This window comes from Malus domestica, chromosome 03 (assembly GCF_042453785.1).
Source record: "Malus domestica chromosome 03, GDT2T_hap1".
Taxonomy (NCBI): domain Eukaryota; kingdom Viridiplantae; phylum Streptophyta; class Magnoliopsida; order Rosales; family Rosaceae; genus Malus; species Malus domestica.
Genome location: NC_091663.1, coordinates 1,491,113 through 1,517,219, shown reverse-complemented (window position 1 = coordinate 1,517,219; position 26,107 = coordinate 1,491,113). Strand labels below are relative to the sequence as shown.

Here is a 26,107-nt window from a genome sequence, read left to right as displayed (position 1 = left end):
TTGAATTTGTAGGTAAAAAATTACTTCCTATATATCTCCAAGTGAGGGTTTGCCTATTTCTTTCTTCTTCAGTTTTCTATTCTTCCATTTTTCTTCTTGTTATATAAAACTCTTTTCTTGGTTAGGATTTAATATTTGCCTTGCTAATCTTCTTCTTTGTGTTTTTCTGCCTCACGATGTCATTTTAATTCCAGTTTTTTTCCTCTCCTTCTAGGCTTCCACTATATATATATATATGAAATTTGATTGTGTTTGATCCAAGAATGGAGGTTGATTGATTTTTTTTTATTTTATCAAATTCCTTGTTCTTCATTTGAGTTGCATTTCCACCCAACCATGGCCGATATTCATCTACCTATATCACAGGATTTTGTTGTATGGCCTACTTCTATCATAGACAAATTGTATTTTTCTATTTTTAGTATCTATCTCTATCACAAATTACCTCTTGTTTTCTTATGTTACGTGGTAATTTGTCTTGCTTATAGGTATGTAAATTATGTATTTGTACCTTTTAGTCGGGTATTTACCTATTGATTAGATAGACTTCATACCATTTGTTTTCTCATACTTTGTTTGATATTTTGCTTATAGTTATATGTCTACTTATGTATTTGTACCTTTTAGGTAGGTTGTATATTTTTGCAAGTGGATCAGTGGTAAAAATATTTAATTTTATTAAAAGGTAAAGAATTGAAACATTTTTCTAGATATCGAGTAGATTGGAGATGCTTAAACATTCAAAATTTGAAAACAAAAGGTAAAATAGGTTTTAAAAAAAAGTTAAATGAACCTAAATCAGAAATTTCAAAAAATTGGACGAAAATCAATAGTACGTCAATTTTTGGACCTATATATTATTGCCAAATTTGTTTTTAACATAAATTAGAATGGTCTTGAATTTGTAGGTGCAGGCCCATGCACGTTGTTATAAATTTTTTTTTTCCTGTAATTAGGCTGTTTGCATTGTTTGCATGTTCAACTGTTTGGTTCCTAGAGATTTTTCCCATTTTTGCCTAACTTTGGGGTGGGCTGAAAATTTAATGAGTTTAGAGCAACTCCACTCTTAAAAACCCTCTAGTCAAGAGTTAATTCAATTCAATCAAATGAATGTAATTGACTGCAATGAATAGTAACCATCCAAGTACTTCTCCACTCCTAAACTGAATTGTCTAGTCATTTCGTATTAAAATATTATTAATTTTTTTAATAAAATAAGAGAAAATAATTTTATTTTTAATATTGGATAGGATTTTTAACCAATCTTGTCACCGCTACGTGTCATTATCCGAAAATACAATTTTTGTGGATAGATTTTTAGGTATTTATAGAAAGAAAAAACAAAAGTTACGTTTGATTTTTTCTGTATTTTTATAATTTTTTATTTATTAAGATACTTAACCTGGAATGTTGGATTTCAAAAAGATTGAAATCCAACCGCCCAAAATTGGACACATGGCCAACGGTCAGATTTTTGATATTTTCGTTTGTTTAGGCCGAAAAACCTAGACTGTTGATCTGAAAATCGAACTGTCCAGATTTTGCCACATCACAAGCCGTTGGATTTGAATTTCACAATATTTTTTATTGTTGGAAATCCAACAGTATAGAAAACTAGCCTTTGGAAATCCATCAGCTATCATCGCGCCACGTTGCGTCTGTCCCAAAGCTCCATATGCGCCTATCAGCACGGGCCCCCCTCTACATGTTGTCGGGTAACGCGCGCCAACTCCCGCGTGATTCCCACACGCCTTAAAAAGAAAAAATTGTGCATGTGGCTAACGTCAACTCAGCTGGGTAAGGGGTCAGTCGATTTTCACTTTTTTTTTTTTTATGGGTGGAGGGGGGGAGGGTGGGCTAGTGCCTAGTTAACTAAGGGAGGGGTAGACTTGCTATTGGGGGGGGGGTAGTGCCTAGTTAATTAAGGGAGGGGTAGACTTGCTCTTAGAGCGAGTCTATTGGATAGGGCAAGGCTAATGGCTAGAGGCTTTAGTTAGTCTCTTAAAATATCATTATTCATGAAATTTAGTACTTTCAAAGTTTTGATGTTCTAATGGTGTTAGAGGCACTCTTAAAATTATTTGAAATTAACATAAGGAAAAATAAAAATTGTGGTACCCTTTACTTTTCACCGCAAGCTACTCTCCCTTCACTAATTCCATATCAAAGTGGTACGACATGTGTTGCCTAAAGAATGAACAAGTTCCATATGAATTTTAAAGTTTTTATTTGTTTATAAATTTATCTTTTTCAATTCATGAATTTGGCTTTATTTCATTTGTCGAGCACCACCAAGTCCATGAAATGGGGAAGCACTTTCACAAATGTCCCATCTTCCTCTATAGTCTATATAATATATACATCTTGATCCAACTTTCATATATTGGACTGTCCTAAAGTTTTTAGCTCTTATGATGATATTTTTTCCTTTTTAACGGACTTTTTTTTATAGATCAGACAAATGAAAAGACAATTAAAATTCATAATTAAAACGCGTGTGCAAAAAGTGAAAAAAAGTGCATAAATGATTCTAAAAAAAATATCCCAAAAATGTCACCAGGGAGAGCCAAACTTGTTTTTTTTTTTCTTTTTTCCCCTCATCTAGACTAGTTTTGTTTAATAATTGTTTACTCATTTACTTGTATGATCGTTTATCACTCTCCAGTGTACTTTCGATCCTCTATAAAAACGTCAAGCCAGGCAGAGCCAAACTTTTCGGAACCTCCAGCCCCAAAGTTATGGCAATGCCATTAGGCTTTCTTCTGTTAGCTTTGGTGCTACTAATTGCACTGACAAATAGCAACGATGCTGTCACAATTCCAGCCAATTACGACACCGTCTTCCTCAACAGAAGCAGCTTTCCAGCCGGGTTCATATTTGGCACGGCTTCATCATCTTACCAGGTGAGTCCTGCCGCGACTTAATATTGCTCTTTAATTTGTATTTTACTTCCTTAAGCATTCTTGTAATGTCAGACCAAGCATCAATTCATGAACCTTGACATCTTCATTTGTGCTCTTATGTGTTGAGAGCTCATACATGCATGCGTAATAGTTTAAGAGATGTTTTGCCCTTTCTACTCCTTACCGATTGGTTTTTGTTTGAATGCTTAAAGTTTAGCACGGTATCAGAGCATATTATCAACGTGTCGGCTTTACCCCGGGTTTAGAAAGTGAAACCAACTGGTTTTCAGTTAGAATTTGCTAAAATTCTTGCGTTGTGTTTGAGTTTAATTTTTTCAGTATGAAGGTGCTGCAAAAGGAGGTGGAAAAGGACCAAGCATATGGGATACCTATACCCACAAATATCCAGGTCTGTCTGATCAAGTAATCAGTTGAGATATGAAAATTATGCTACTTCATCCTATCTCTTCTTCTTTTTATTAATATTTTAATGTCTCTGCCTCTGCTATCAATGGTTCTCTCGTCCTAGCTAATCTTACTGTAAATCACTTTTTGGCTTCAACTAGCTAGCTACTGGTGCATGGTGCCGTTTTGCTTTAATAATTTAGTGAAAATTAATAGCGTTTTCTTGTGGGGACTACAGTGCTTAAAGATCCGGTCAATGTCAAAACATGCCAAAATAGTGTCATCACTCCATGCAAATTATAACCTTTGCCTGGTGCGCCGCTTAGACCCTCTCTGGAGCTAAAATCTAAAAAATTTAGCCCTTAAGTCTAGAAATAGTTTTTCTACTTCAACCCTTATAATCTAAAATTTTAGCCCCAAATTATTAAAGAAATAATTTAGGCTAATTGTTTTCTTAAAGTAACTTTTTTAAAAGAAAAAATATTATGTAGACTATTCTAATTTAATTTTATGAATATTTAACTTAGAAATATTTAGATTTTGAAAAATATTGAAAAATCACAAACCGACACTATAAAACTTGTTGAACACACATTTAGCATTTAGCTCACACATTTAGCATGGGTTGGGTTTGGGGGAGGGGAATAAAACCTAAAAAATAGCATTTAGCCCAGGGTTTGGTCTTAGGGTAAGTCCAAGTGGGAAAAGAAGATTAGGTAAGGATCGGTCTCATTCGATATAAACAGAAAAGAGAGGGAATGTGATTTTAAATAAGATATCCTTCTTGTGAAATTGTAATGATGTTTCTATCTTTTGTGATAATTTAATTAAATGGTATTGTTGAGAAGGGGGCATACATTTGAGTGCAGTTCCCCCAGAAGGAACCTAAGAAATGTTGACCATAATTTGAAGAGTATTTGTATGTTTTGCTTTCTGGTGTAAGCCTTCATTTTACCCCTACTTGCAAATTAAACAAGAGTATAGGAAACTCAGGATCTGTATGAAGAGAAAACATACCTACACAGTGACATAGCTAGAAATTGAAGTTAGTAGAAGCCTCGAGGCCATATGAAAAAATTAGAAATAATATAATATAATTAATAGGAGAAAAATTAAAGGTTCTTATTTTGTATTGGAATGTAAATTTCTAATCCAAAGAGTAATTGAATCACGAAAAAAAAATGGCATTGAGATCATAACCAGACTTGTTTGTAAGTTTTGTTAAAACAAATATCACTACATTGAAGTTGAACTAAAATAAATAATCATGGCCCAGAACTACAATTTTATGAGATTTTTTTTTTAAGATTAATTATTATTCCACTCCATGTGGGTATGGTTTTAATGTTAAACAAAAATACATGCAAAATTGTGAACTAAGAATGGTAGTTGATATAGACTACTTTCATAACAATACGGTAAAACATATTTTTTGACAAATGAGAGAAACAAAAGCACACACCAAAACTTCAAACTAAGAACATAAACAAAAGCATAAAAAGTGAAGAAATTTCAGAATAGGCTCGAGCGTCTCCTGGTCCTCGTATGGCTCCATCCCTATACATTCATATATAGCATATAGCTTCCTAACACTTGTTGTAGGGCTGGTTTGGTATTGTTGTGCTTTGAAAAAAAAAATTGCTTATATTGTGCTGTGAGAATAAGCTCATTTTTGCTGCTTTATGTTTTCAGTTTTTTTTCACCCAAAACTATGAAAATAAGATGTTTTAAAGTGTTTATCAAACACGTTTTCGAGCTCAGCTTTTTTTTATACTCACTTTTTATAAAAGCACATCAATACCAAACCAGTACGTAGTCTTGGGAGACCCCAACACGCTCGGGCCCCCATACCATTTTTTTTTTTTAACAAAACCATACTGTAGTTTATATTCTTATAGTTGTTGGTGGGCTGGTACAATTATTAAAGGGTTCCTTAACTTTGTTTATCATCGTCATAATCTTGCTGGAGTCTATAGAGAGTTAATTATGTCGAGATCAATTTGTCTTGAATCCTATGCTAATTATTGAGTAAATATGCCTGACCTACACACACATATGGAGAGAGCGAGGGGAAGAGTTTCAGTTAAGGAAAGCTTCGAAAGTAAGCTTATTTGAGAGAGTTTTGTAAGATCATTGTTGAAAAAAAAAAAAATCACTCAAGAGAAAGACCATTTTGACTACTCAATTGAATACATGTCAATTGAAGTATTTTCTTGAAATATTGTGTTTTTTCTTTCTTTTGCTAAAACTAATGGCGTTGGATTTCTCTAACCTTATGCATGGTTGATCTGGAATGAAGAATTAAACAAAATTAATTGTTCAGACCATTAAAATAAGAGTAATGTTGAGGAGATCATATTTGTTGTACCATCTTCATGTATCATTTAATGTGGCAAGTGATGTGTACTTGCCAAGTCAATTAATGAATTTTTTTTTTAACAAACAATATTATCTACGCTAAGGGGGTTGGATCATTAAATGTTGATTGTATACACCATTTGCCACATAAGATGGAGAATGACTTACATAGAACACGTTTATTGCCACGTGGTTTCCATTGTCCAATAATGCATTGTTATGTGCAAGTTTTTCTCTAAATGTCAATGTATTATTGGATTGGAATTGTTCTATGTGAGTTGCCCTCCATAATATGGTATCTCAATGTAGTATAAATATGTGATCCCTAGAATTACACTTAAAATAATATTTTAAGGAATCCCAAAAGGTATCACTTCAATAAGTTTATTTTACATATAATAATAATTTGTGGTTATTATGCTTTCTAAATAATATGATTGTTTTTTTTAATTTAATTGTAGATAGAATCAAGGATCACAGCAACGGAGATGTAACTGTTGATGAATATCACAACTATAAGGTTCAAATCACATGAGACCCAATATGTTTTACATCCTTCGTAATATGTGTAGACTAAATTTTTGGGCCTTAATATGAAGATAGAACATCAAAATTCTTATTTTAATTTGGAAACTGTTATTGTCACACTAAAATTAAATTGTGCACGCCTCAAGTGTATCATTTTTTCAAAATATATAAAGTTTAGAGTACATAATAAAATTTTAGAGTGTCAATAAAAATTTTATTTTTTTAATCATAATATCTTTTGTGTTACATATAATAGGAAGATGTGAGGATTATGATGAACATGAGATTGGATGCTTATAGATTCTCTATTTCGTGGCCCAGATTGTTACCAAGTAAGTTCATCATCCGCATTTGCATCACATTGTACATAACAGTTCACTTTGATTTTGTTTTTGGAAAAACCAATTAATAGGGCCTTATAAATTTTCTTTTTAACCAAAAATACTTAATGAAGAGCAATAAAAGAAGAAACCATTAAAAGAAAAAGAAAAAAAAGAGGTGGCATTTTTGTAAATAAGTTGAACTTTTGTGGCACCGACTATTTGTGCACATGTCACCCTAAATCTGACACGTGTATTAGCAATTGACCTAATCGTGTATAAATAGCTGATGCCACTGAAGTTTAACTTACTTACAAAAATGCGACGGACACCCAAACTTCAACTTGTTCATAAAAATGCTACGGCCTCTTTTTCAGCTTATTACGATACTGCCATGAACTCAACTAATCTACAGAAATATTACTGTTTTTTTCCTTATTAGCTATTACTACTAAATTTTCATTAAGCTTTTTATTAATTTTCTTTAATCTTAAAGCTTTTCATTACTAAACTTTTTATAGAAAAAATAAGAAAACTCATCAAGGGTTATATTGGAGAAAATAAACTCACTCTACTATAACTACTTTCTCTCTTTATATTGTGGTATTGTTAAAAGTTATAGAAAGATGAGTAGTTTGTTGTGTAATAAAATGAGGATTGTAGTTATTTAACTCCTTTGTGGCCTTGAAATTTTAGCTGAAGTGTTCTGGTCGTTCTAGCTAGAACATACAGTTAAAACTTTTTGAACTTTAATTTCTAACCATATATAGTTTGATTTACCTATTTTCTCATTTTGTTCTAATTATTATTAGATGGAAAGCTCAGTGGGGGCGTGAACAAGGAAGGGATCAAATACTACAACAATCTTATCAATGAACTCATAAACAATGGTGACACAACATAATTTCACCTTAAATCAAATATTATTACATAATTAATAAGAGTAACATCCACTCATAAACATCCTTCAATCAAATTTTTGGTTTTATTGGTTATGCTAGGTTTAAAGCCATTTGTGACACTCTTTCACTGGGATCTTCCGCAAGCTTTACATGACGAATATGGAGGTTTCTTAAGCCCTAAAATTGTGTAAGCCTTGAATAAGAACGATTATAAAATATGTTTAGTAATCATTATGCCATTGGGTTTTTTTTCAATTCTAAATCTTTCATGCACTTTGTGAATATGCAGCAATCATTTTCGGAACTATGTAGAGCTTTGTTACAAGGAGTTCGGTGACCGGGTAAAGCATTGGATCACAATAAATGAGCCATGGAGCTATAGTTATGGTGGTTATACACGTGGGTTTCTGGCACCGGGACGGTGTTCTGCTTGGCAACAACTAAACTGCACTGGTGGAAATTCGGCTACCGAACCATATTTAGTGGCACACAACCTCCTCCTAGCTCACGCCGCAGCTGTAAAATTGTACAAGAATAAATATCAGGTCATGCCATTTTCTTTTGGGGATCTCGTCCCCATTGAGAATATTTTGAGTCACTGGAGGATAAAATTTTCAGGCTACAATATTTAACCAATTTAAAAGTTGAACATGTGCAGACATCACAAGAAGGCACGATAGGAATAACACTGGTATCCAACTGGTTTATACCAATTTCTGAGGCAAACCAACATAAAAATGCAGCATTACGATTTTTGGATTTCATGTTTGGCTGGTAAATATATATTATAAATGCTAAGGAGACTCTCTCAAAAGTTCCACAAACTCTCTACCACCTCATGTTTTTTGCACAATATTTTATAATGTTAGCATGGGAATTGACATTAAACTATGAGGTGACAAATAGTCCATGGCAAGTCTCACTTTGAAAGAGTTCCCTTAGCATTTCTCTATTTAGAAATTTAATTAGCAGTTTATTGGTTGATTATAATCAACAATACTATCTATATTAAGTTGATTCTTGTAATTGCCACATGTTTTTGTAGGTTTGCTGAGCCATTGACTAGTGGTGACTATCCGCAAAGTATGCAACGTCTTGTTGGAAACCGATTGCCAAAATTCACAAAGGAACAATCCATGATGCTATTTGGTTCATTCGATTTTCTCGGATTGAATTACTATACTACCTATTATGCAGCCTATGCACCTCAACCTAATTCATCAAATGCAAGCTACTTGATAGACATACATGCTAAACCCTTATGTCAGTGCAAACTGATAATTTCCTTCAACCAATTTAAAATTCCTATAAATGTTTTATTTTGATGTTAATCATATCTAAATTTAAAATTCCTATAAATGTGTTATTTTGATGATATTCATATCTATGTTGTGGCAGATGAGCGTAATGGGGTGCCCATTGGTCCAAAGGTACACATCAAATTAGCTTAAACTATTAGCATCACTTATATGGGAATTAATTTATATATAAAAGCCTCAATTTTCTTCAAATGGTGTTGTAGGCTGCTTCTGACTGGCTGTATGTTTATCCAAGAGGAATTCAAGATCTTTTACATTACATAAAGGAAAACTATCACGATCCACTCATTTACATTACTGAAAATGGTAATTACTTTTAGGCCTTAAATTAATTGTATATGTCCAGTGTAAAATGTTATTAAGTAAAGCCCACAAATTAAAATTACACGCTGACACATTATATTGTAGGCATTGATGAGTTCAATGATCCCAAATTATCACTTGAAGAAGCCCTTAATGACACCATAAGAGTTGATTATCATTACTGGCACCTCTATTATCTTCAAAAAGCAATCCAGTAAGTTCTAATTAAGACTATTTATGGTCTAGCATTCTTATAGTTTGGTTATTTAATCATTGCATTGAAGTCAGTGTGTTTGTTTTTTTGGGAAGGGATGGTGTCAATGTGAAGGGATACTTTCTATGGTCATTGTTAGACAACTTTGAATGGAATTCTGGATACACTGTTCGATTTGGTATCAATTATGTGGATTATGACAATGGGCTAAAAAGATCCCCAAAACTCTCAGCGCAATGGTTCAAAAATTTCCTCAGTAACTTTTGAAGAAATCTAATTATAGGTATATTATTGTTTTTTGCATAAGAATTCTAATGTGAATGTAATTTGTGTATGAACAAAACTATATATGTATGTGGAGTGATCAACTTCCTTACAAAATACCAAAAATAAATGTATGTTAGTCCGATTTTATTATTCTGTTATTGTCAAATCTAAGTTTACATTCAATTCTTGGACACCCCTTTTCTGAACACCCACTTTTTCTTTCCACATTTTCTCTGGACACCCAAGAAATGTTTTAGCCTTCCAAAATTGCCATCCAAATATTATCGACACATTCTTCACGGTTAGATTTCTTCTCACGTATCATGAACGCTAAACCTAACCCTAGGCATTACCTCACCTCCGCCCACATCCAGACATACCTGGTCTGCTAGATGTACTACAGTTATTTTCTTTCTACGTTTACCAAAACATTTGCAAATGTGCAATATTTTCATTTTTTCACAAAAACTATGAGTTATAAGTCATGATTTTGGATCGATCTTGTTAATTTCTAAAGTAGTGGTTGTAAGCCTACTTTTGTGTCATTTTGGACGATCGATAAGCTTCTTAATGATTTGTGTATGGCTTTTAATAATTTGTGTAGAAAATTGAATATCAATTCGCACTCCGCCAGTATTTATATATTTTTCTATTAACATACTAAAATCTGTAAAAATAACTTCTGTGTATTAATGAATGATCCAGCTTCTTCTTAAGAGCTTATAAAACTTTATTTAAAGGGTATACCAATAAAATTTGCACTTTTCACAAAAAAAAAATATGTGAACTATAAGTCACAATTTGAGGTCCATTTTGCAAATTTTTAAAGTAACAATTTGTGTAGAAAATCAGATATCATTTTTTCTCTCTGCCAGGGATTTTTTTTTTCTATTTTACACATAAAAAATAATTATCCGTCTTAATAAACTGTCTAACCACTTTTGATGAGCCTGCAAAAGTTTCTTTAACGTGTATACGAGAATTTACAACAGTTCAAAATTTTCAGTTTTCAATTTTCATTTTTCACGAAAACTGTGAGTTGTAAGTCACGACTATGGATTAATCTTGCTAATTACTAAAGTAGAGATCGCAAGCCTACTTTAGTTCATTTTTTGTCAATCGATGAGCTTCTCAATAATTTGTGTAGGATATATAGTGATTTCCCGAATCTCGGGTATCACTTTCCCTCGATGGTAGTATTTATTTGTTTTTCTATCTTACACATTAAGGGGGTGTAGTCAAACTCGGATTTGAGAGGATTTTAAAAGACTTTAAAATCCTAGTGTAGTCAACTAAAAGATTTTAAAAGATTTTACAATCCATACAAATCTAGATGTAGTCCATTGAGATTTTATTAGAGATTTTAAAGTCCATCCAAATCTAAGTGTATTCAGAAAATTAAGATTTTGTAGGATTTCAATAAGTGGTGGATTTTGTGGGATTTGAGAGCAAGAAGTATATATAACCAAGACCAAAAAGAATCCAACCTCACCCCCTAGGATTTCAAATCTTATTTCATCTTGGTAGTCCTCATGTCTACCAACCCCAGCCACAGTGAAAAACCGACGAACACCAAATACTACCAGAGACGCATATGCAGAGAATACATGGACACATTGGTCTGATGAGAATTTCAAAAATACTTCTTCCATCATAAGAAAGAAAAGCTCCAAAAGGACTGATCCTAATAAATGCCCTAATGTCAGTAGCTCAAATGCATGCTCCACATTGAGTAGTGACAATGTCTAGAAATTTGAGGTACCAACAGCAGAGACTTTGCAAATGAGAAGTTTGGTTCATTTTCTTTCCATCATAAGCCTCAAAATTCAGCGGTTGTTAAATCTCTGGGACGGTGCCTAGAACGTGAATTCAATGCAGAAAATGATTTGGCCATGTATTCTCTGCATATGCATCTCCAGATGTCGGTGTTGGTGCATAACCTGTTTTTCATCCAAATCTCCAGATGTCGATGAGGATGGGTTCGGTGTTCCTCCAAACGTTGCCGGAATTGCTGATGAAACATATTTTGGCAACGAGGCTGATGAGGATGATTTTTCAAAGGTTGTTGCAATTGCTAGCGAACTAGAACATCAGCTAAATAAATAAAAAATCGAATGAACAAAAGGCTAGTCGTTGATGAGGGTTGCTGGCGACATAGCAGTGCTCAATTGAGAGAGAGATGGAGCCGTGATGGTGTGAAAAGGGACACGAACTAGGGAGGGGATAAAGTGACTATCAAGTACAGTGGGGCAAGGGAAAAGATTTTCCTTTTTTTTTTTAAATAAAAAAATTATATGAAAATCCCTCACAATTCATCAAAATCTACAAACCAAATTCATTCAAATTCTTTAAACTCCATATGGATTTTGTGGGAGTCTTAAATTTTCCTAAATCCTATCAAATCCATCACTTTTAAAATCCTTTAAAATCCTTCTAAATCATAGTTTGACCACACCCCCTTAAATGTTTTGGGTCTTTTGATATGAGTCCAATTGGACTAAAAATTGGACCTATTTCAAAAGTCAAAAGTCACAAAAAATTAGACCTATTTCAAAAGATGGGCAATAAAATTGGACCTCTTTCAAATTTTCCCTAAATTTTTTGTGAAAAAATGCTGTTGGGACTCAATATTTGATCCATCTGCTTGCAAAGGATTTGTAAACCCTTTTGATGCATATACCGATTGTTTGAAAATTTATATTAGTATTATTATATTTAATTTATTAATTGAATGGAGATTAAAAGCAATGCCTTTTTGTGGAAATATGTGTTTATCCTAATGAAGAGTTACAAGTTTTGACTCTTCATGAACAGTCACATGTTTTCCAGAGACATCTCAAATTCTATAAATAGAGAAGCCCCTTATAGTCTTTAAAACAACTTTTCATTTACATACTAAATGTTAGAGAATCTCATTGAGTCCATATGAGAGTTTTCAACACAATCGTGGTTCATGAGTCCTGTGATTTGGAGTACTACTATTATAAGGACATGGTCGTTGTATCCTATGAGACAAGCGCCGATCAACCATGAGCACTGTATGGGGCGTAAACTTTTCTTAAGGACATAGTGTCCAACATTTGCCTCGACCATATTTCCAGGCTTTTCTAATCCATTGTGTCATGTTCATTTAACATTGGTTGCTCACGTGCATGCATTACTTTGATATATAATTATATGAATTATTTCTTGATTTTCTATGTGATTTTATATAGCAATTAGACCTTATTTTTCCAACCCCAATAACATTTGCAAATGTTTAAAATTTGTTTAAAATTTGCATTTTTTTAGAAAAACCGTGAGCTACAATTCTCGATTTGAGATCGACTTTGCAAATTTCTAAAGTAACAATCATAAGCTACCTTCATTCCATTCTCATCGCTCAGTAAACTTCTTAATAATTTGTGTAGGAAATTGGATATCATTTTCGCTCTCCGCCGGTGGTTATGTACTATTCTATTTAACAATAAAGATCCGTAAAAGATACTTTTGAGTCTTAAAAAATTGTCCAACTACTTCCGACGAGCTTTTAAAACTTTCTATAATGCGCATACCAAAAATGCTTTTGCTCTAGTTACTTTTGAAGAGCTTATAAAACTTTCTTTAATGGGTACACCAAAAAATTTGCAAATGTCAAAATTTTCATTTTTAGCAAAAAACGTGAGCTATAAGTCATGATTTTCCATCAATCTTGCTAATTTCTAAAGTAGTGACTTTAAGCCATGTCATTTTTATCGGTCAATAAGCTTCTCAATTATTTGTGTAGGAAATCAAATATAATTTGCACTCTCCGGCAATGTTTATTTATTTATACATTAACATTCATAAAAAATGTTTGTCTTAATAAATGATCCAACTACTTCCAACTATCTTGTAAAACTTTCTTCAACTTGTATACCAAAAAAATTTCAAATCTTCAAAATTTTTATATTTCACAAAAACTGTGAGCTATAAGTCACGATTTTGGATCGGTCTTGCTTAACTTAGTAATGATCGTAAGCCAAATTTTGGTGTTAATTTTGCTGATCAATAAGCTTCTCAATAAATTGTGTATGTCATACATTGATTTCTTGAATATCGGGTATCACTTTTGCTCGGAGGTAGTATTTGTTTATAGAGTAAATTGTAGCAATGGTCCCTGAACTTTACTCAAATTGGAGCAATGGTCCCTCAACTAAAAATCCATTACCATTGGTCCTTCAACTTATCAAAATGTGTAGCTATAGTCATTTTCATTAATTTCTTCAAAATTTTGTCAAAATATGTTATGTTGGAATAACCATTTATTTAATTAGGGTCCCTCTGACACACCCCGTCCCGAAGGAGGGCGTGCTGGCCATCACGTGAGAGCTTCCGAACCTCTTCTAGCTGAGATTTTAATGCCACTGGTCAGAGGCGAAGGGATAGATTTATTGGTGATCCCAGATCTCAGAGACAAGGTGACTCAGAGCTTCCGAACTGTGCAAATGGTTACGTCACTCTCACGTGATGGCCAGCACGCCCTCCTTCGGGACGGGGTGTGTCACCCTCAACTCATCAAAGTGTGTAATTATGGTCATTTTTGTCAATTACGTAAAATATTTTGTCAAAACGAGTTATGTTTGAAGGACCATAGCTACAATTTGGATAAAGTTAAGGGACCATTTCTCCAGTTGAATTAAAATTGAGGGACCAAAGGTAATGGATTTTTAGTTGAGGGACCATAGCTACACGTTTTAATGAGTTGAAAGACCAATGGTAATGGATTTTTAGTTGAAGGACCATTGCTCCAATTTGAGTAAAGTTCAGGGACCATAGCTACAATTTACTCTTGTTTATATTTCTATTTTACAAATTAAAAATTTGTGACAAAATGCTTTTGGGACTCAATATTTGATCAAACTGCTTGCAAAGGATATATAAAACATTTTTTAATTTATATGCCAACAAAATTTGCAAATGTTCATAACTTGCATTTTTCATGAAAACTGTGAGTTATAAATCATGATTTTGGATTGATCTTGCTAATTTCTAATGTAGTAATTGTAAGCCTACTTACATGTCATTTTTATCGATCAATAAGCTTCTCAATAATTTGTGTAGGGCTTTTAATAATTTATATAGGAAATCGGATATCATTTTTGCTCTCTACAAGTGTTTATTTATTTTTCTATTTTCACATTAAAATTGGCAAAAAATACTCCTGGGTCTTAATAAATGGTCCAACTACTTCCGAAGAGCTTATAAAACTATCTTTAATCCATATACCAAAAAATTTGCAAATTTTCAAAATTTTCATATTTCATGGAAACTTTGAGATATAATTCATAAATTTGGATATCGATCGTGCTAATTTCTAACGTAGTGATCCTAAGACAACTTTCATGTCAATTTTGTCGATCAATAAGCTTCTCAATAAGTTGTTTAGAGCATATAGTGATTTCCCCAATCTTGGATATCACTTTTGCTCTACAGTAGTATTTATTTATATTCCTATTTTACAAATTAAAAATTAGTGGAAAAATGTTTTTTGGGACTCAATATTTGATCCAACTGCTTATACAAGATCAATAAAACTTTTTTTAATGCATATACCAATTAAATTTGCAAATGTTCAAAATTTACATTTTTCTCAAAACCTCTGAGCTTCACAATTTCAAATCGATTTTGCAAATTTATAAAGTAGCAATCATAAGCTTACTTACGTGTCATTTTTATCAATCAATAAGCTTCTCAATAATTTGCGTAGAGCTTTTAATGACTTTTCGGATCTCAGATATCACTTACGCTCTCCGCCTGTACAAATTCATATTATTTAACACATTAAAAATTCATAAAAGGTAATCTACATCTTAATAAATTGTTCAACTACTTCTGAAGAAATAATAAAACTTTTCATTAATGGATATACCAAATTTTTTTGTAAATTTTCAAAATGCTATGAGCTATAAGCCACGATTTTGGAGCAATTGTAAGCCTACTTACATATCATTTACTTACATATCATTTTTATCATTCAATAATTTGTGTAAGGCTTTTAATGATTTTTCTGGATCACAGATATTGCTTTCACTCCATCCCAATATTTATTAATTTTTCTATTTTACAACATTAAAACTCTGTAAAAATAATTTGGGTCTTTATATGACACACCCCGTCCCGAAGGAGGGCGTGCTGGCCGTCACGTGAGAGTGACGTAACCATTTACACAGTTCGGAAGCTTTAAGAAAAATTACAATTACTAAGATGAGACACCCGAGGGTGAGTCATACTTTTGTGAATTCTGTCAGAACATCGTTGGATTCCTCGTGGCCACCAAAGCTCTGCTAACTTGAACATGGAGGGGCGCAAAACAAAATTGAGTGGGTCAGTAAAACAAAGTTTTTCAAAAACTTTTCACTTAAAACATTTCTAACCCCTCGCCGTAAAACATGTATACTTTCCCAGAAAATAGCATATATATAAACATATATATAAGAAAAATCTCAAATCACAATCCTTTAACACTTTTCAGAAAAATATGCCATGCCAAGTGTCAAAAACATAATCAGAATGCATCAATATAAATCAGGTGAAAATAAATCAACCGGAGACCCTGAAGTGGTTATGTACGGCTGATTCTAAATCTCAACATCCAATCCAACCGGAGTCACCTCGGTGACCTGTACGGTCTAACTCTGCACGTCACTCGGAACTACATAAGGTAGTCTGTACGATGACAGGTGTATAAATACGCTCTAGTGCTTCTCACATCAATCATCAGCGAGCATATCTAAGGTCACCCACCAGTCGGAACCCCTCTAATGGTCTGTACGACTGGCATGTCGGAACCCTCACATGGTCTGTACGACATCCACCTACTTGGATCCAAGGCGAGCGTGCGGTGTGGTGAATAATAATAAGCACTAACACTTAGGGTGCAGGTTATGAGCTTAAAACATCTTATCAACAATCAATTAAATGAATAAATGAACTCACCTGACTTACCTGTGCCTCCACCGCACCATGCAACATGTATGCATCAAATATCAATCATATAACTCATATGAAGTTCACATTTTCAAATAATTCTATGCATGGCATTTTTAAAACATATTTTCATATAAGTTCATTTTCTGGGAAAAATCGATAGTATAAAGGTAATACGAAAAACAAAACTGCCCACTCACCTGGAGTTCGCCCAACAACTCCCTAACACCGTACATCAAGGCGTCGTGACGATCAGTGCCTAGAACAACAATCAAATCCAACCTTAGAAATTCTGCCGATAGAATACATAACTTATATAAGACACGTCCCTACGTAGTTCGATCCGGATGATCTGCAACTCAGATTTCAAATCCGTAACTTCCAGAGGTCCACAATATACCTCTAGGACAACATCCTAAAATTTCATTACCATCCAACGGTGTTCTGACAGAATTCACAAAAGTATGACTCACCCTCGGGTGTCTCATCTTAGTAATTGTAATTTTTCTTAAAGCTTCCGAACTGTGTAAATGGTTACGTCACTCTCACGTGACGGCCAGCACGCCCTCCTTCGGGACGGGGTGTGTCATTTGGTATCAGAGCCTAACCCTGGCCGTGGTGTGCCGACGAGGACGTCGGGCCCCTAAGGGGGGGTGGATTGTAACATCTCACATCGCCCATAGAAGTGATCCTTAAATGTGCATTCCCATCCCTACCTAGCACAAGGCCTTTTGGGAGCTCACTGGCTTCGGGTTCCATCGGAACTCCGAAGTTAAGTGAGTTCGCGTGAGAGCATTCCCATGATGGGTGACCCACTGGGAAGTTCTCGTGTGAGTTCCCAAAAACAAAACCGTGAGGGCGTGGTCGGGGCCCAAAGCGGACAATATCGTGCTACGGTGGTGGAGCGGGCCCGGGAAGTGGTTCGCCCCGGGCCGGGATGTGACATTATAAATGGTAAACTACTTCCAAAGAAATTATAATACTTTCTTTAATGCACATACCAAAAAATTTGCAAATGTTCAAAATTATTTTTCATGAAAATTGTGAGCTGTAATCCACAATTATTTTTTATCGATATTGCTATTTTCTAAAGTAGTGAACATAAGCTATTTTCATGTTATTTTGGTCGTTCGGTGAGATTTTCAATAATTTGTGTAGGGCTTTTAATAATTTATGTAGAAAATTGGATATCATTTTCGCTCTTAACCAGAGTTTATTTATTTTCCTATTTTACACATTAAAAATCATTAAAAAAAATACTTTTGGGTCTTAATAAATGGTCCAACTACTTTTGAACAGCATATAAAACTTTCTTTAATGCATATACCAAATAATTTTGGGAAATACCCTGAAATGGGAAAATTTCTTAATCTTGGGACAGAAATAAGACATTTTCGAATATGCACACGCAATGCATAACAATTAGACATAAATAGGATTTTTCCTACACCTTGAAATGATCAAATTTTCCTCCCATCCAGAAATTCCAGCATTAATTTCTCATTTTGTAGAGAGAAAAAATCTCTCTCACCCAATCCCAATTCGAAAAACCCTAACCCACCTATCTTCTTCATTCAAGAGCTCTCTCTCTAACCCACCATCTTCTTCATCCAAGCTCTCTCTTTCTTTCTTTCTCTCTCTCTCTCTCTCTCTCCTCTCTCTACATTTCGAATACGCACAAGAGCTCTCTCTCTAACCCACCCAATCTTCTCTGAGTTTTACCTTTTCATTTGTAGGTTTTGTGAACTGGGTTTGCTTAATTTTGCTTTTTGATTGATGGATCTTTGGAGTTGAAGTAATTGGTTTGCTGTTTCTTGGAGGAGGCCCAAATCCTTCAATTTTGATTTTTTAATTTTTATTATTTCTCTGATTTATATGTGGGTTTCATTTCTTTTGTCTTCTCCCTCCATCTGCTCCCTCTCTCGATCCAAATTTACAAGCACCAAAATAGGGTTTGACTTTTCCTGCAATTAAATGAAAAAACATATTAAAGGTCAGTTGCCTTTTGAGAAGAGAAACTTTGAGGGAAAAAAAGAGAAATCAGAGTGGAAAGAAGGTAGAGAGAATGATATGGACGAAATTGTTTCGCGTACTCATTCGTTTTTTTCGTATTAAGCTCGCTTATACATTGCATGTACACGACAAACATGACATGCACATCTTAAATCTGAGCTCAACCCAAAAACTCATAGCTCACATTTCTCTCTTCCAAATCAGAAAAATGACCCTAAACTTTATATGAAGAATCGAAGATTCATTCATTTGAATTTGGTATCAAATTTGATTTGGTTCAAATATTTCAAGGGTTTGAAAATTGTAGTTTGAATGGGCACGAAAGAACCCGACCAAATCAAAGGAAATTGTTTCACGAACTCATTCGCTTTTTTTCATATTTGTAGGGCATGCCTCAGAATCAAATGAAAAAGTAATAAACTACGTTAATGTGAAGAGTATCAAAGATATAAATATGACCATATACACTATATGCACACCACATTCACATAATATGTTTAGTATATGCACATGATATGCACAGAGCGGGAGAAACTTTAACAGCAACATATTGGTATAGTGGATACAATTAAAACATAATTTTGACGTATATAAGGTTACAGTGGCAGTTTGAAAAGTCTTGTTATGTATATCAATCACCACTTAACCGTACACAAGGAAAACATGATACTCGTTGTCGTTATTTCATGGGCACGCATGACCCTTAACGTCCTTTAAGCTGTTTGTTTTTTTTTCACCGAGGCCAACTAGGTTGTGATCATACTCGCTAAATTTCGGGGCACAACATATGTGCATCATAACTAGTGAACATTCCCGCTTCTCATATCAAGATGTAGCCATGCACACCACATGCACATTATGGAAAAAATTTCACAAATTTCTACAATTGGACACTGGAACCAGAAATTATTCCATCCCAGTTTTCTAGCATGTCAAAACTTGAAATTTATTCCACAACCCATACGCCCCAACATGAAACACAGACCCTAATTTAATTTCTAAATCTTAATTCATCTTACAAACAACCAATTTATTCTATAAATCATTGATGAAGGTACTTGGAACTAAACACCTTACCTTAATATGCCTGCCGAAGCTTTAGTCACTGGAAAAAAATGGAACTTTCCAACCAAAATAGAAAATAACAAAACCCAGCGACTCTTCTCACCTCTCTCTCGCATCCCTTTGTTCAAAATCAGAGGTATGAGGTCAACCTAAACCCCAGCTCACATAGCTCTCTTGACAGCCCTCTTTTCCAAATGAGAACATTGATGCAATGGACTGATGATTTTTAGTATTTATATGTGGGTATTTTAGTAATTTTGGTTTTGTGCATGGTGTGCATGGTGTGCATGGCTTGTGCATGACCGGTTTGTCTTATTTTTGTCCCAAGATTAAGAAATTATCCCATTTTAGCGTATTTCCTAACAATTTTTCACAAAAACATTATAAGCTAAGCCTACTTTCGTTCCATTGTTGTCGCTTAATTAGTAGACTTCTTAATAATTGTGTAGAAAATCATATATCATTTTCGCTCTCCACCAATCGTTATTTATTTTTTGACAAAAGAAAATTAATAATAATAATTATGCGTCTTACTAAATTGTCCAATTATTTCTGAAGAAATTATAAAACTTTCTTTAATGTGTATACCCAAAAAATTTGCAAATGTTCAAAATATGCATTTATTACGAAAACCATGAGTTGTAAGTCACGATTTTGAATTCATCTTGCTAATTTCTAAAGTAGTGATTGTAAGCCTACTTACATGTCATTTTGTTCAATCAATAGGCTTCTCAACAATCTGTGTACGACTTGTACTAATTTGTAGGAAATCGGATATCATTTTCGCTCTCCACCAATGTTTATTTATTTTTCTATTTGCCACATTAAATATCCATTAAAAAATACTTACGGGTCTTAATAAATAATCCAACTACTTCCAAAGCGCTTATAAAACTTTCTTTAATGCGTATACCAAATAATTTGCAAATGTTCAAAATTTTCATTTTTCACAAAAACTGTGAGCAGTTACGATTTTGGATGGATCTTGCTAGTAGTTAAGGGTGTGTGAAAATCACAACCCTTACTTAATTGTTATTAAAGATTTAAAAGTTGTTAGTCTAGTTGTGTTTCTCTTTCGATCTATCTAAGTGACTAATTAGGCTGTTGTCTCGAAACTGAAGACACTTCATTTTTCTCACTCTACCATAAAAAGGTTATTTTGATGATTTAAGAGGTTGCAAAACAAAAGAGAAACTGTAGTTCAAGAATGTAAAGGAGGTGTGCCCTAAAGTTCCCTGTTGAAAGTGTGGCAAAAATATATATAATTGAAAAGTAGTCTCATATTATGAATTTATTATACATGTATTCAAAAGTTGCCCATACATATGTGTGTGGTGTAAATTAGGGTTTATCATCAGTAATTACTATCCACTGTCAATATAATTGCCAGCCGACTAAGAAGTTAATTTGTAATGCAGGTTTATGGATCCCTTAGTATACGGGAACTATCCACACAGCATGCAATCACTAGTTGGAAATCGACTGCCTAAGTTCACTAAAAAGCAGTCCAACAGGTTAAAGGGCTCATTCGATTTTATTGGATTAAATTACTACACAGCTAACTACGCAGCCAATGCGCCTGGCGGTCTTCACAACACGAGCTTCTTAACAGACTCACACACGCATATATCAAGTGAGTAGAAACCTAAAAGCTTACTCGAGCATGTCTTTTACACACAGAAATAAGAACATAAATACTAACGAAGCCTTGAATATGTATGTCTCTGTAGCTGAAATTCATGGTATCCCTATTGGTCCAAAGGTGTGTCCATATATAACTTGTAATCGTCCTTCAATATTTATACACCCAACACTAGCTATACAATATTATCTGCATGCTATGTCAATATTGAGGATAGCCCCACGATATTGCATTAGAGTTCTTAAAACACTAATGACGACCTGCACATGATTAATTAAATGATTTTTTCAGGGTGGTACAAGTTGGTCTTATATTTATCCAAGAGGATTTCGAGATCTATTGGTTTACATAAGGATAAAGTATCAAAATCCACTAATTTACATCACTGAAAATGGTAAATCATGGCCTTTATTAATTTACTGGAACTAATGGCTATACTATATTACTAACTGGAACTAAATAAATATTGCCTCTTATTTCAGGAATCAATGAGTTAAATGATCCCAAATTATCACTTGAGAAAGCACTTGTCGATAATCAAAGAATTGACAATCACAATCATCATCTTTATTATCTTCATACTGCGATCAAGTAAGTGTTTACCAAAAGAAAAAAAAAAGCATTCTCACTCTTTCACCAATAAGATCATTCACATGGTCGATTATATATATCTGGCAGGGATGGCGTTAACGTGAAGGGTTAATTTGCATGGTCATTGTTGGACAACTTTGAATGGAGTGACGGTTACACTGTTAGATTTGGCATCTACTATGTGGATTATAAGAATAGGTTGAAAAGATATCCTAAACTTTCGGCACTTTAGTTCAAGAATTTTCTTAGAGCTAAAGAAGTTTCGGTTTTGAAACATAAATTCTCAATGGACCACACCAAGTTATCAAGTGCTTAAGATGAAAACAAAAGAGATGAAAAGTAAGAGAAAAAAAGTTTTGCTATGGGTAATTATCGATCTTCGTTGTGTTTAGTCTGGTCGATTCTTGATCGTTTGTGTGCTGTGTTTTGGCAATTGTCAATCGCATGTGCTGGGTCTGGGCATACATCAACCACAATTACTTGATGTCGATCGTCATGAATACTTGATGTCAACCGCTATGATTGTCTAATAACTACCACCGTGACTACTTTATGTCAGTCCCTTGATCTTGATATCGATGTCGATTAATGACACATATCCATCTACTCATTTTGATGTACATGGTCCAACTTAATGGGAAGTTTTGAGAATTATTGATTAAATTTATTCGATTTGAATTATTTTCCAAGTTGCAAGATCCTTATGTAAACCATTGTATAATATTGCCAAAGATAGCTTTATAGAGAAAGAGAGAAGAAGAAAGGAGAATCAAGAGTTTAGACAGAGAAGAGAATTTCATAAATGTATTATCTTTCTTGTTAGTTACAAAATGTTTGTTACAAAGCTTATATAGTTTGCATTTGTAGCTTACACTCTAAGCTACACTATAACAAACTTTAACTAACTTTGTAATCTCTTGACACATGTCTAATTCACAGCCATAAGATCTTCATACTCCTAATATCCCCCCTCAAGCTCAGGAGCAGAGAAATGCAGCCTGAGATTGGCACAATGAGTCCGAAAAAGAGGGGCAGAGAGACATTTGGTAAGGATATCTGCAAACTGCTCAGTTGAAGACACAAAGTGCACCTGTAGTTGTTGTGTTGCTACCCTTTCACGAACAAAATGGACATCAACCTCAATATGTTTTGTTCGGTGATGTTGAATTGGATTGCAAGTCAAAGCTATCGCAGACAAATTGTCACAAAAGAGGAGGGGTTGCTCAGTAATTGGAATCTGTAGAAAATGCAGCAGAGACTTGAGCCAATCCAGTTTAGCAGCTGTAGTAAAGAGTGCCCGATATTCAGCCTCCGTTGATGACCAAGAAACTGTGGTTTGTTTCTTAGACATCTAGGAAATAGGATTAGAACCCAAGAACACCATTATGCCCGTAGTTGACCGTCGATCATTAGGGTCTCCAGCCCAATCTGCATCACTATATGCAGTTATATCAAGAGATCCTCGGACATAGTGAATACCACAGCTTCGAGTAGCCTTTAGATACCTGAGGATCCGTTTCACAGCCACAAAATGAGATTCCATCGGTCTTTGCATAAATTGACAGACCTGATGCACTGCAAAAGCAATGTCCGGTCTAGTAAACGTCAAGTATTGTAGGGCACCAACCAAGCTCCTATACAAGGAATGATTATTGTACGGCTTGCCATCATCGATGAGCAGTCTATTGTATGGCAAATATGGAGTAGCACAGGGTTTAGAGAGAAGCATGTCCGACTTAGTTAAAAGGTCAGTTACATACTTGTCTTGGGAAAGAAACATGCCATCATTATTCTGCACAATTTGAATCCCCAGAAAATAGTGAAGGGGTCCCAAATCTTTGATTTCAAACTCCTTAGCAAGAGATTGAATAACTTCAGTGATAGCTTGCATAGCACTCCCTGTTATGATTATGTTATCCACATATAAAAGCAAGATCACCACAGAATGATCAACAATTTTCACAAACAAGGATGAATCGGCATATGTAGACTTGAACCCTAAAGATGGTAGAAAAGTCGTGAACCTCTCATTCCAGGCCCGTGGTGCCTGTTTTAAACCGTAGAGTGATTTATGTAACCTGCACACATAATCTTCATGCTTTGGATCAACAAACCCAGGTGGCTGTGTCATATAGACTTCTTCTTGCAATATGCCATAGAGGAATGCATTCTTCACATCCAATTGTCTCAAAGTCCAGCCAAAATGTGCAGATAAAGCCAAGACTAATCTCATTGTTGTTGGTTTAACAACAGGACTAAAAGTCTCTCCATAATCAATGCCCTCTTCTTGACTAAAGTCTTTCGCCACCAGCCGTGCCTTATATCTCCCAATTGAACCATCAACATTCTTTTTTATCTTATACACCCATTTACACTCAACTAAGTTCTTGTGTTGAGGCAATGAAACCAATGACCATGTACCTTGATTATGGAGAGCAGCAATCTCATCTTTCATAGCATCATACCAAACTGGAGATTTGAGTGCAGATTTATATGTTACAGGTTCCACTTGAGTCAAATCCACATCGCCATTTTCATGAACAGCAGCAAGTAAAGCAATTTTCTTCACAATCCCACTCTTTGACCGTGTCTGCATTGGATGTAAATTAACTGGAGGAATAGAGAAAACCATTTGTAGTTGATCAGGTTGGAATTCAGGTACCACATGGAGTGTAGAGGATAAGGGCTGTGTTGTTGATGAAACAATGAATTGACCATCCAATGAACCGTCTGGACTAGAGCTTGAAACTGTACTTGGGACAGTAGAAGAATCTGCTGAAGAGTGATGTAGACCAGTATTTGGTATAACACTAGATATAGGAACTGAATCTAATGGTATAGAACCTGATGATGAACTCGAAGTTGAGGGGGAAAATGACTATGGAACCACAAGAACATTATTTTGATCTGGAACAGGATGTGGGATTGATATATGTGATGGTAGTGGTGAAAAAGAACTAGGGTGAGATGTAGACACCAGAGAATGATAAGGGAACTCTGTCTCGTCAAATAAAACATGTCTAGACACATACATTTTGTTTTTCGAAGCATCATAGCAAAGAAAACCTTTATACTTTGATGCATACCCCTAAAACACACATTTGGTTGTTCTGGGATCTAATTTGGTACTAGTGTATGGCCTCAACCAAGGGTAACATGAACACCCAAACACTTTCAGATGTTGGATTGTAGGGATAGAGTTGTACAACAGCTGAAATGAAGACTTATTTCCTAATGCAGGAGATGGCATCCTATTAATCAAATATACGGAAGTTTGACAAGCAAAGGACCAGAATAAACATGGTAAAGAGGTAGATTGTAATAAAGTGATGGATGTTTCAATGATATGTCTGTGTTTTCTTTCGGCTATCTCATTATGTTCAGGTGTGTGAGGGCAGGACAATTGATGCTTTATGCCTTTATCGGATAGAAACTTTTGAAATGCTTTGCCAATATATTCACCACCACCATCACTATGAAGGATCTTAATGAAAGTTTGAAACTGGTTGAAGATAAAATTGTAAAAGGAAACAAATGTACCGGAAACATCACTTTTATTGCATATGGGAAAAATCCAGCAAAATTTTGTACAATGATCAATGAATGTGACATAATATTTGAATCCTTCTAGAGAAACACAAGGGGCATGACCCCATACATCAATGTGAACAATGTCAAAGGGGTGTACAGATTTGTCTCTTGAAGAAGAAAAAGGTAGTTTACTAAATTTGCCCTCTAAACATGGTTGACACACAGAAGGATCTTGATCAGCAACACAAGACACTTGAGAGGAATTTAAAATTTGAGAAACAATGGTATTAGATGGATGACCTAGTCGTTTATGCCAAATACTGACTGTAACTTGTTTGCCCAGAAAAGCTGCAATTGTCCCTTTGTTGATAACCGAATGAGACCTTGATGAAATAATAGGATACAACCCATTATGACACAGCCCTTTGTAGAGTATCCTCCATGTGGTTTTGTCTTGAATCCAAAATGAGAAAGCATCGAAAATCATCAAACAGTTATTATCCAAACAGATCTTATGCACAGATAACAAATTTAGAGACAATTTTGGCATATAAAGAATAGAATTAAGCCTAATAAGCTGCATTGGAGTGCGAAAAAGACTAGAACCAATATGGGAGATAGCTAAACCTGCACCATTAGCTATTTGAATGATCTCATTTGAAGGATATGGAGTGGATAATGAAAGATTTCCCATTTCAGAGGTCATATGATGATTTGCACCAGAATCAGTGAGCCAAACTTGCTACTGAGATGGTGCTGATGGAGCTGAGAAAGAAGAGTAAGAACCATTGGTTGTGG

At 34.5% G+C, this 26,107-nt stretch overlaps 1 protein-coding gene across 1 annotated transcript; it reads left to right on the top strand.

Moving 5' to 3' along the window:
* Positions 1-2,265: 2,265 nt before the first annotated feature.
* On the top strand, positions 2,266-9,669 carry LOC103447299 (beta-glucosidase 12-like). The gene is made up of 13 exons (XM_008386497.4): positions 2,266-2,903; positions 3,243-3,312; positions 6,128-6,186; positions 6,451-6,526; positions 7,327-7,404; positions 7,516-7,603; positions 7,706-7,961; positions 8,075-8,190; positions 8,462-8,679; positions 8,815-8,846; positions 8,939-9,041; positions 9,144-9,252; positions 9,348-9,669. The coding sequence occupies exons 1-13, from the start codon at positions 2,739-2,741 to the stop codon at positions 9,517-9,519; spliced, it is 1,542 nt and encodes a 513-aa protein (XP_008384719.3). The 5' UTR covers positions 2,266-2,738; the 3' UTR covers positions 9,520-9,669.
* Positions 9,670-26,107: the final 16,438 nt, after the last annotated feature.

What these genes read in the sequence shown, in the direction of transcription:
- LOC103447299 (XM_008386497.4), top strand. Translation starts at nt 2,739, where the DNA reads ATGGCAATGCCATTAGGCTTTCTTCTGTTAGCTTTGGTGCTACTAATT. An exon ending in TTCTTAAGCCCTAAAATTGT is followed by an intron (nt 7,604 to 7,705) that starts GTAAGCCTTGAA and finishes GTGAATATGCAG; the next exon opens with CAATCATTTTCGGAACTATG. An exon ending in TGTACAAGAATAAATATCAG is followed by an intron (nt 7,962 to 8,074) that starts GTCATGCCATTT and finishes GAACATGTGCAG; the next exon opens with ACATCACAAGAAGGCACGAT.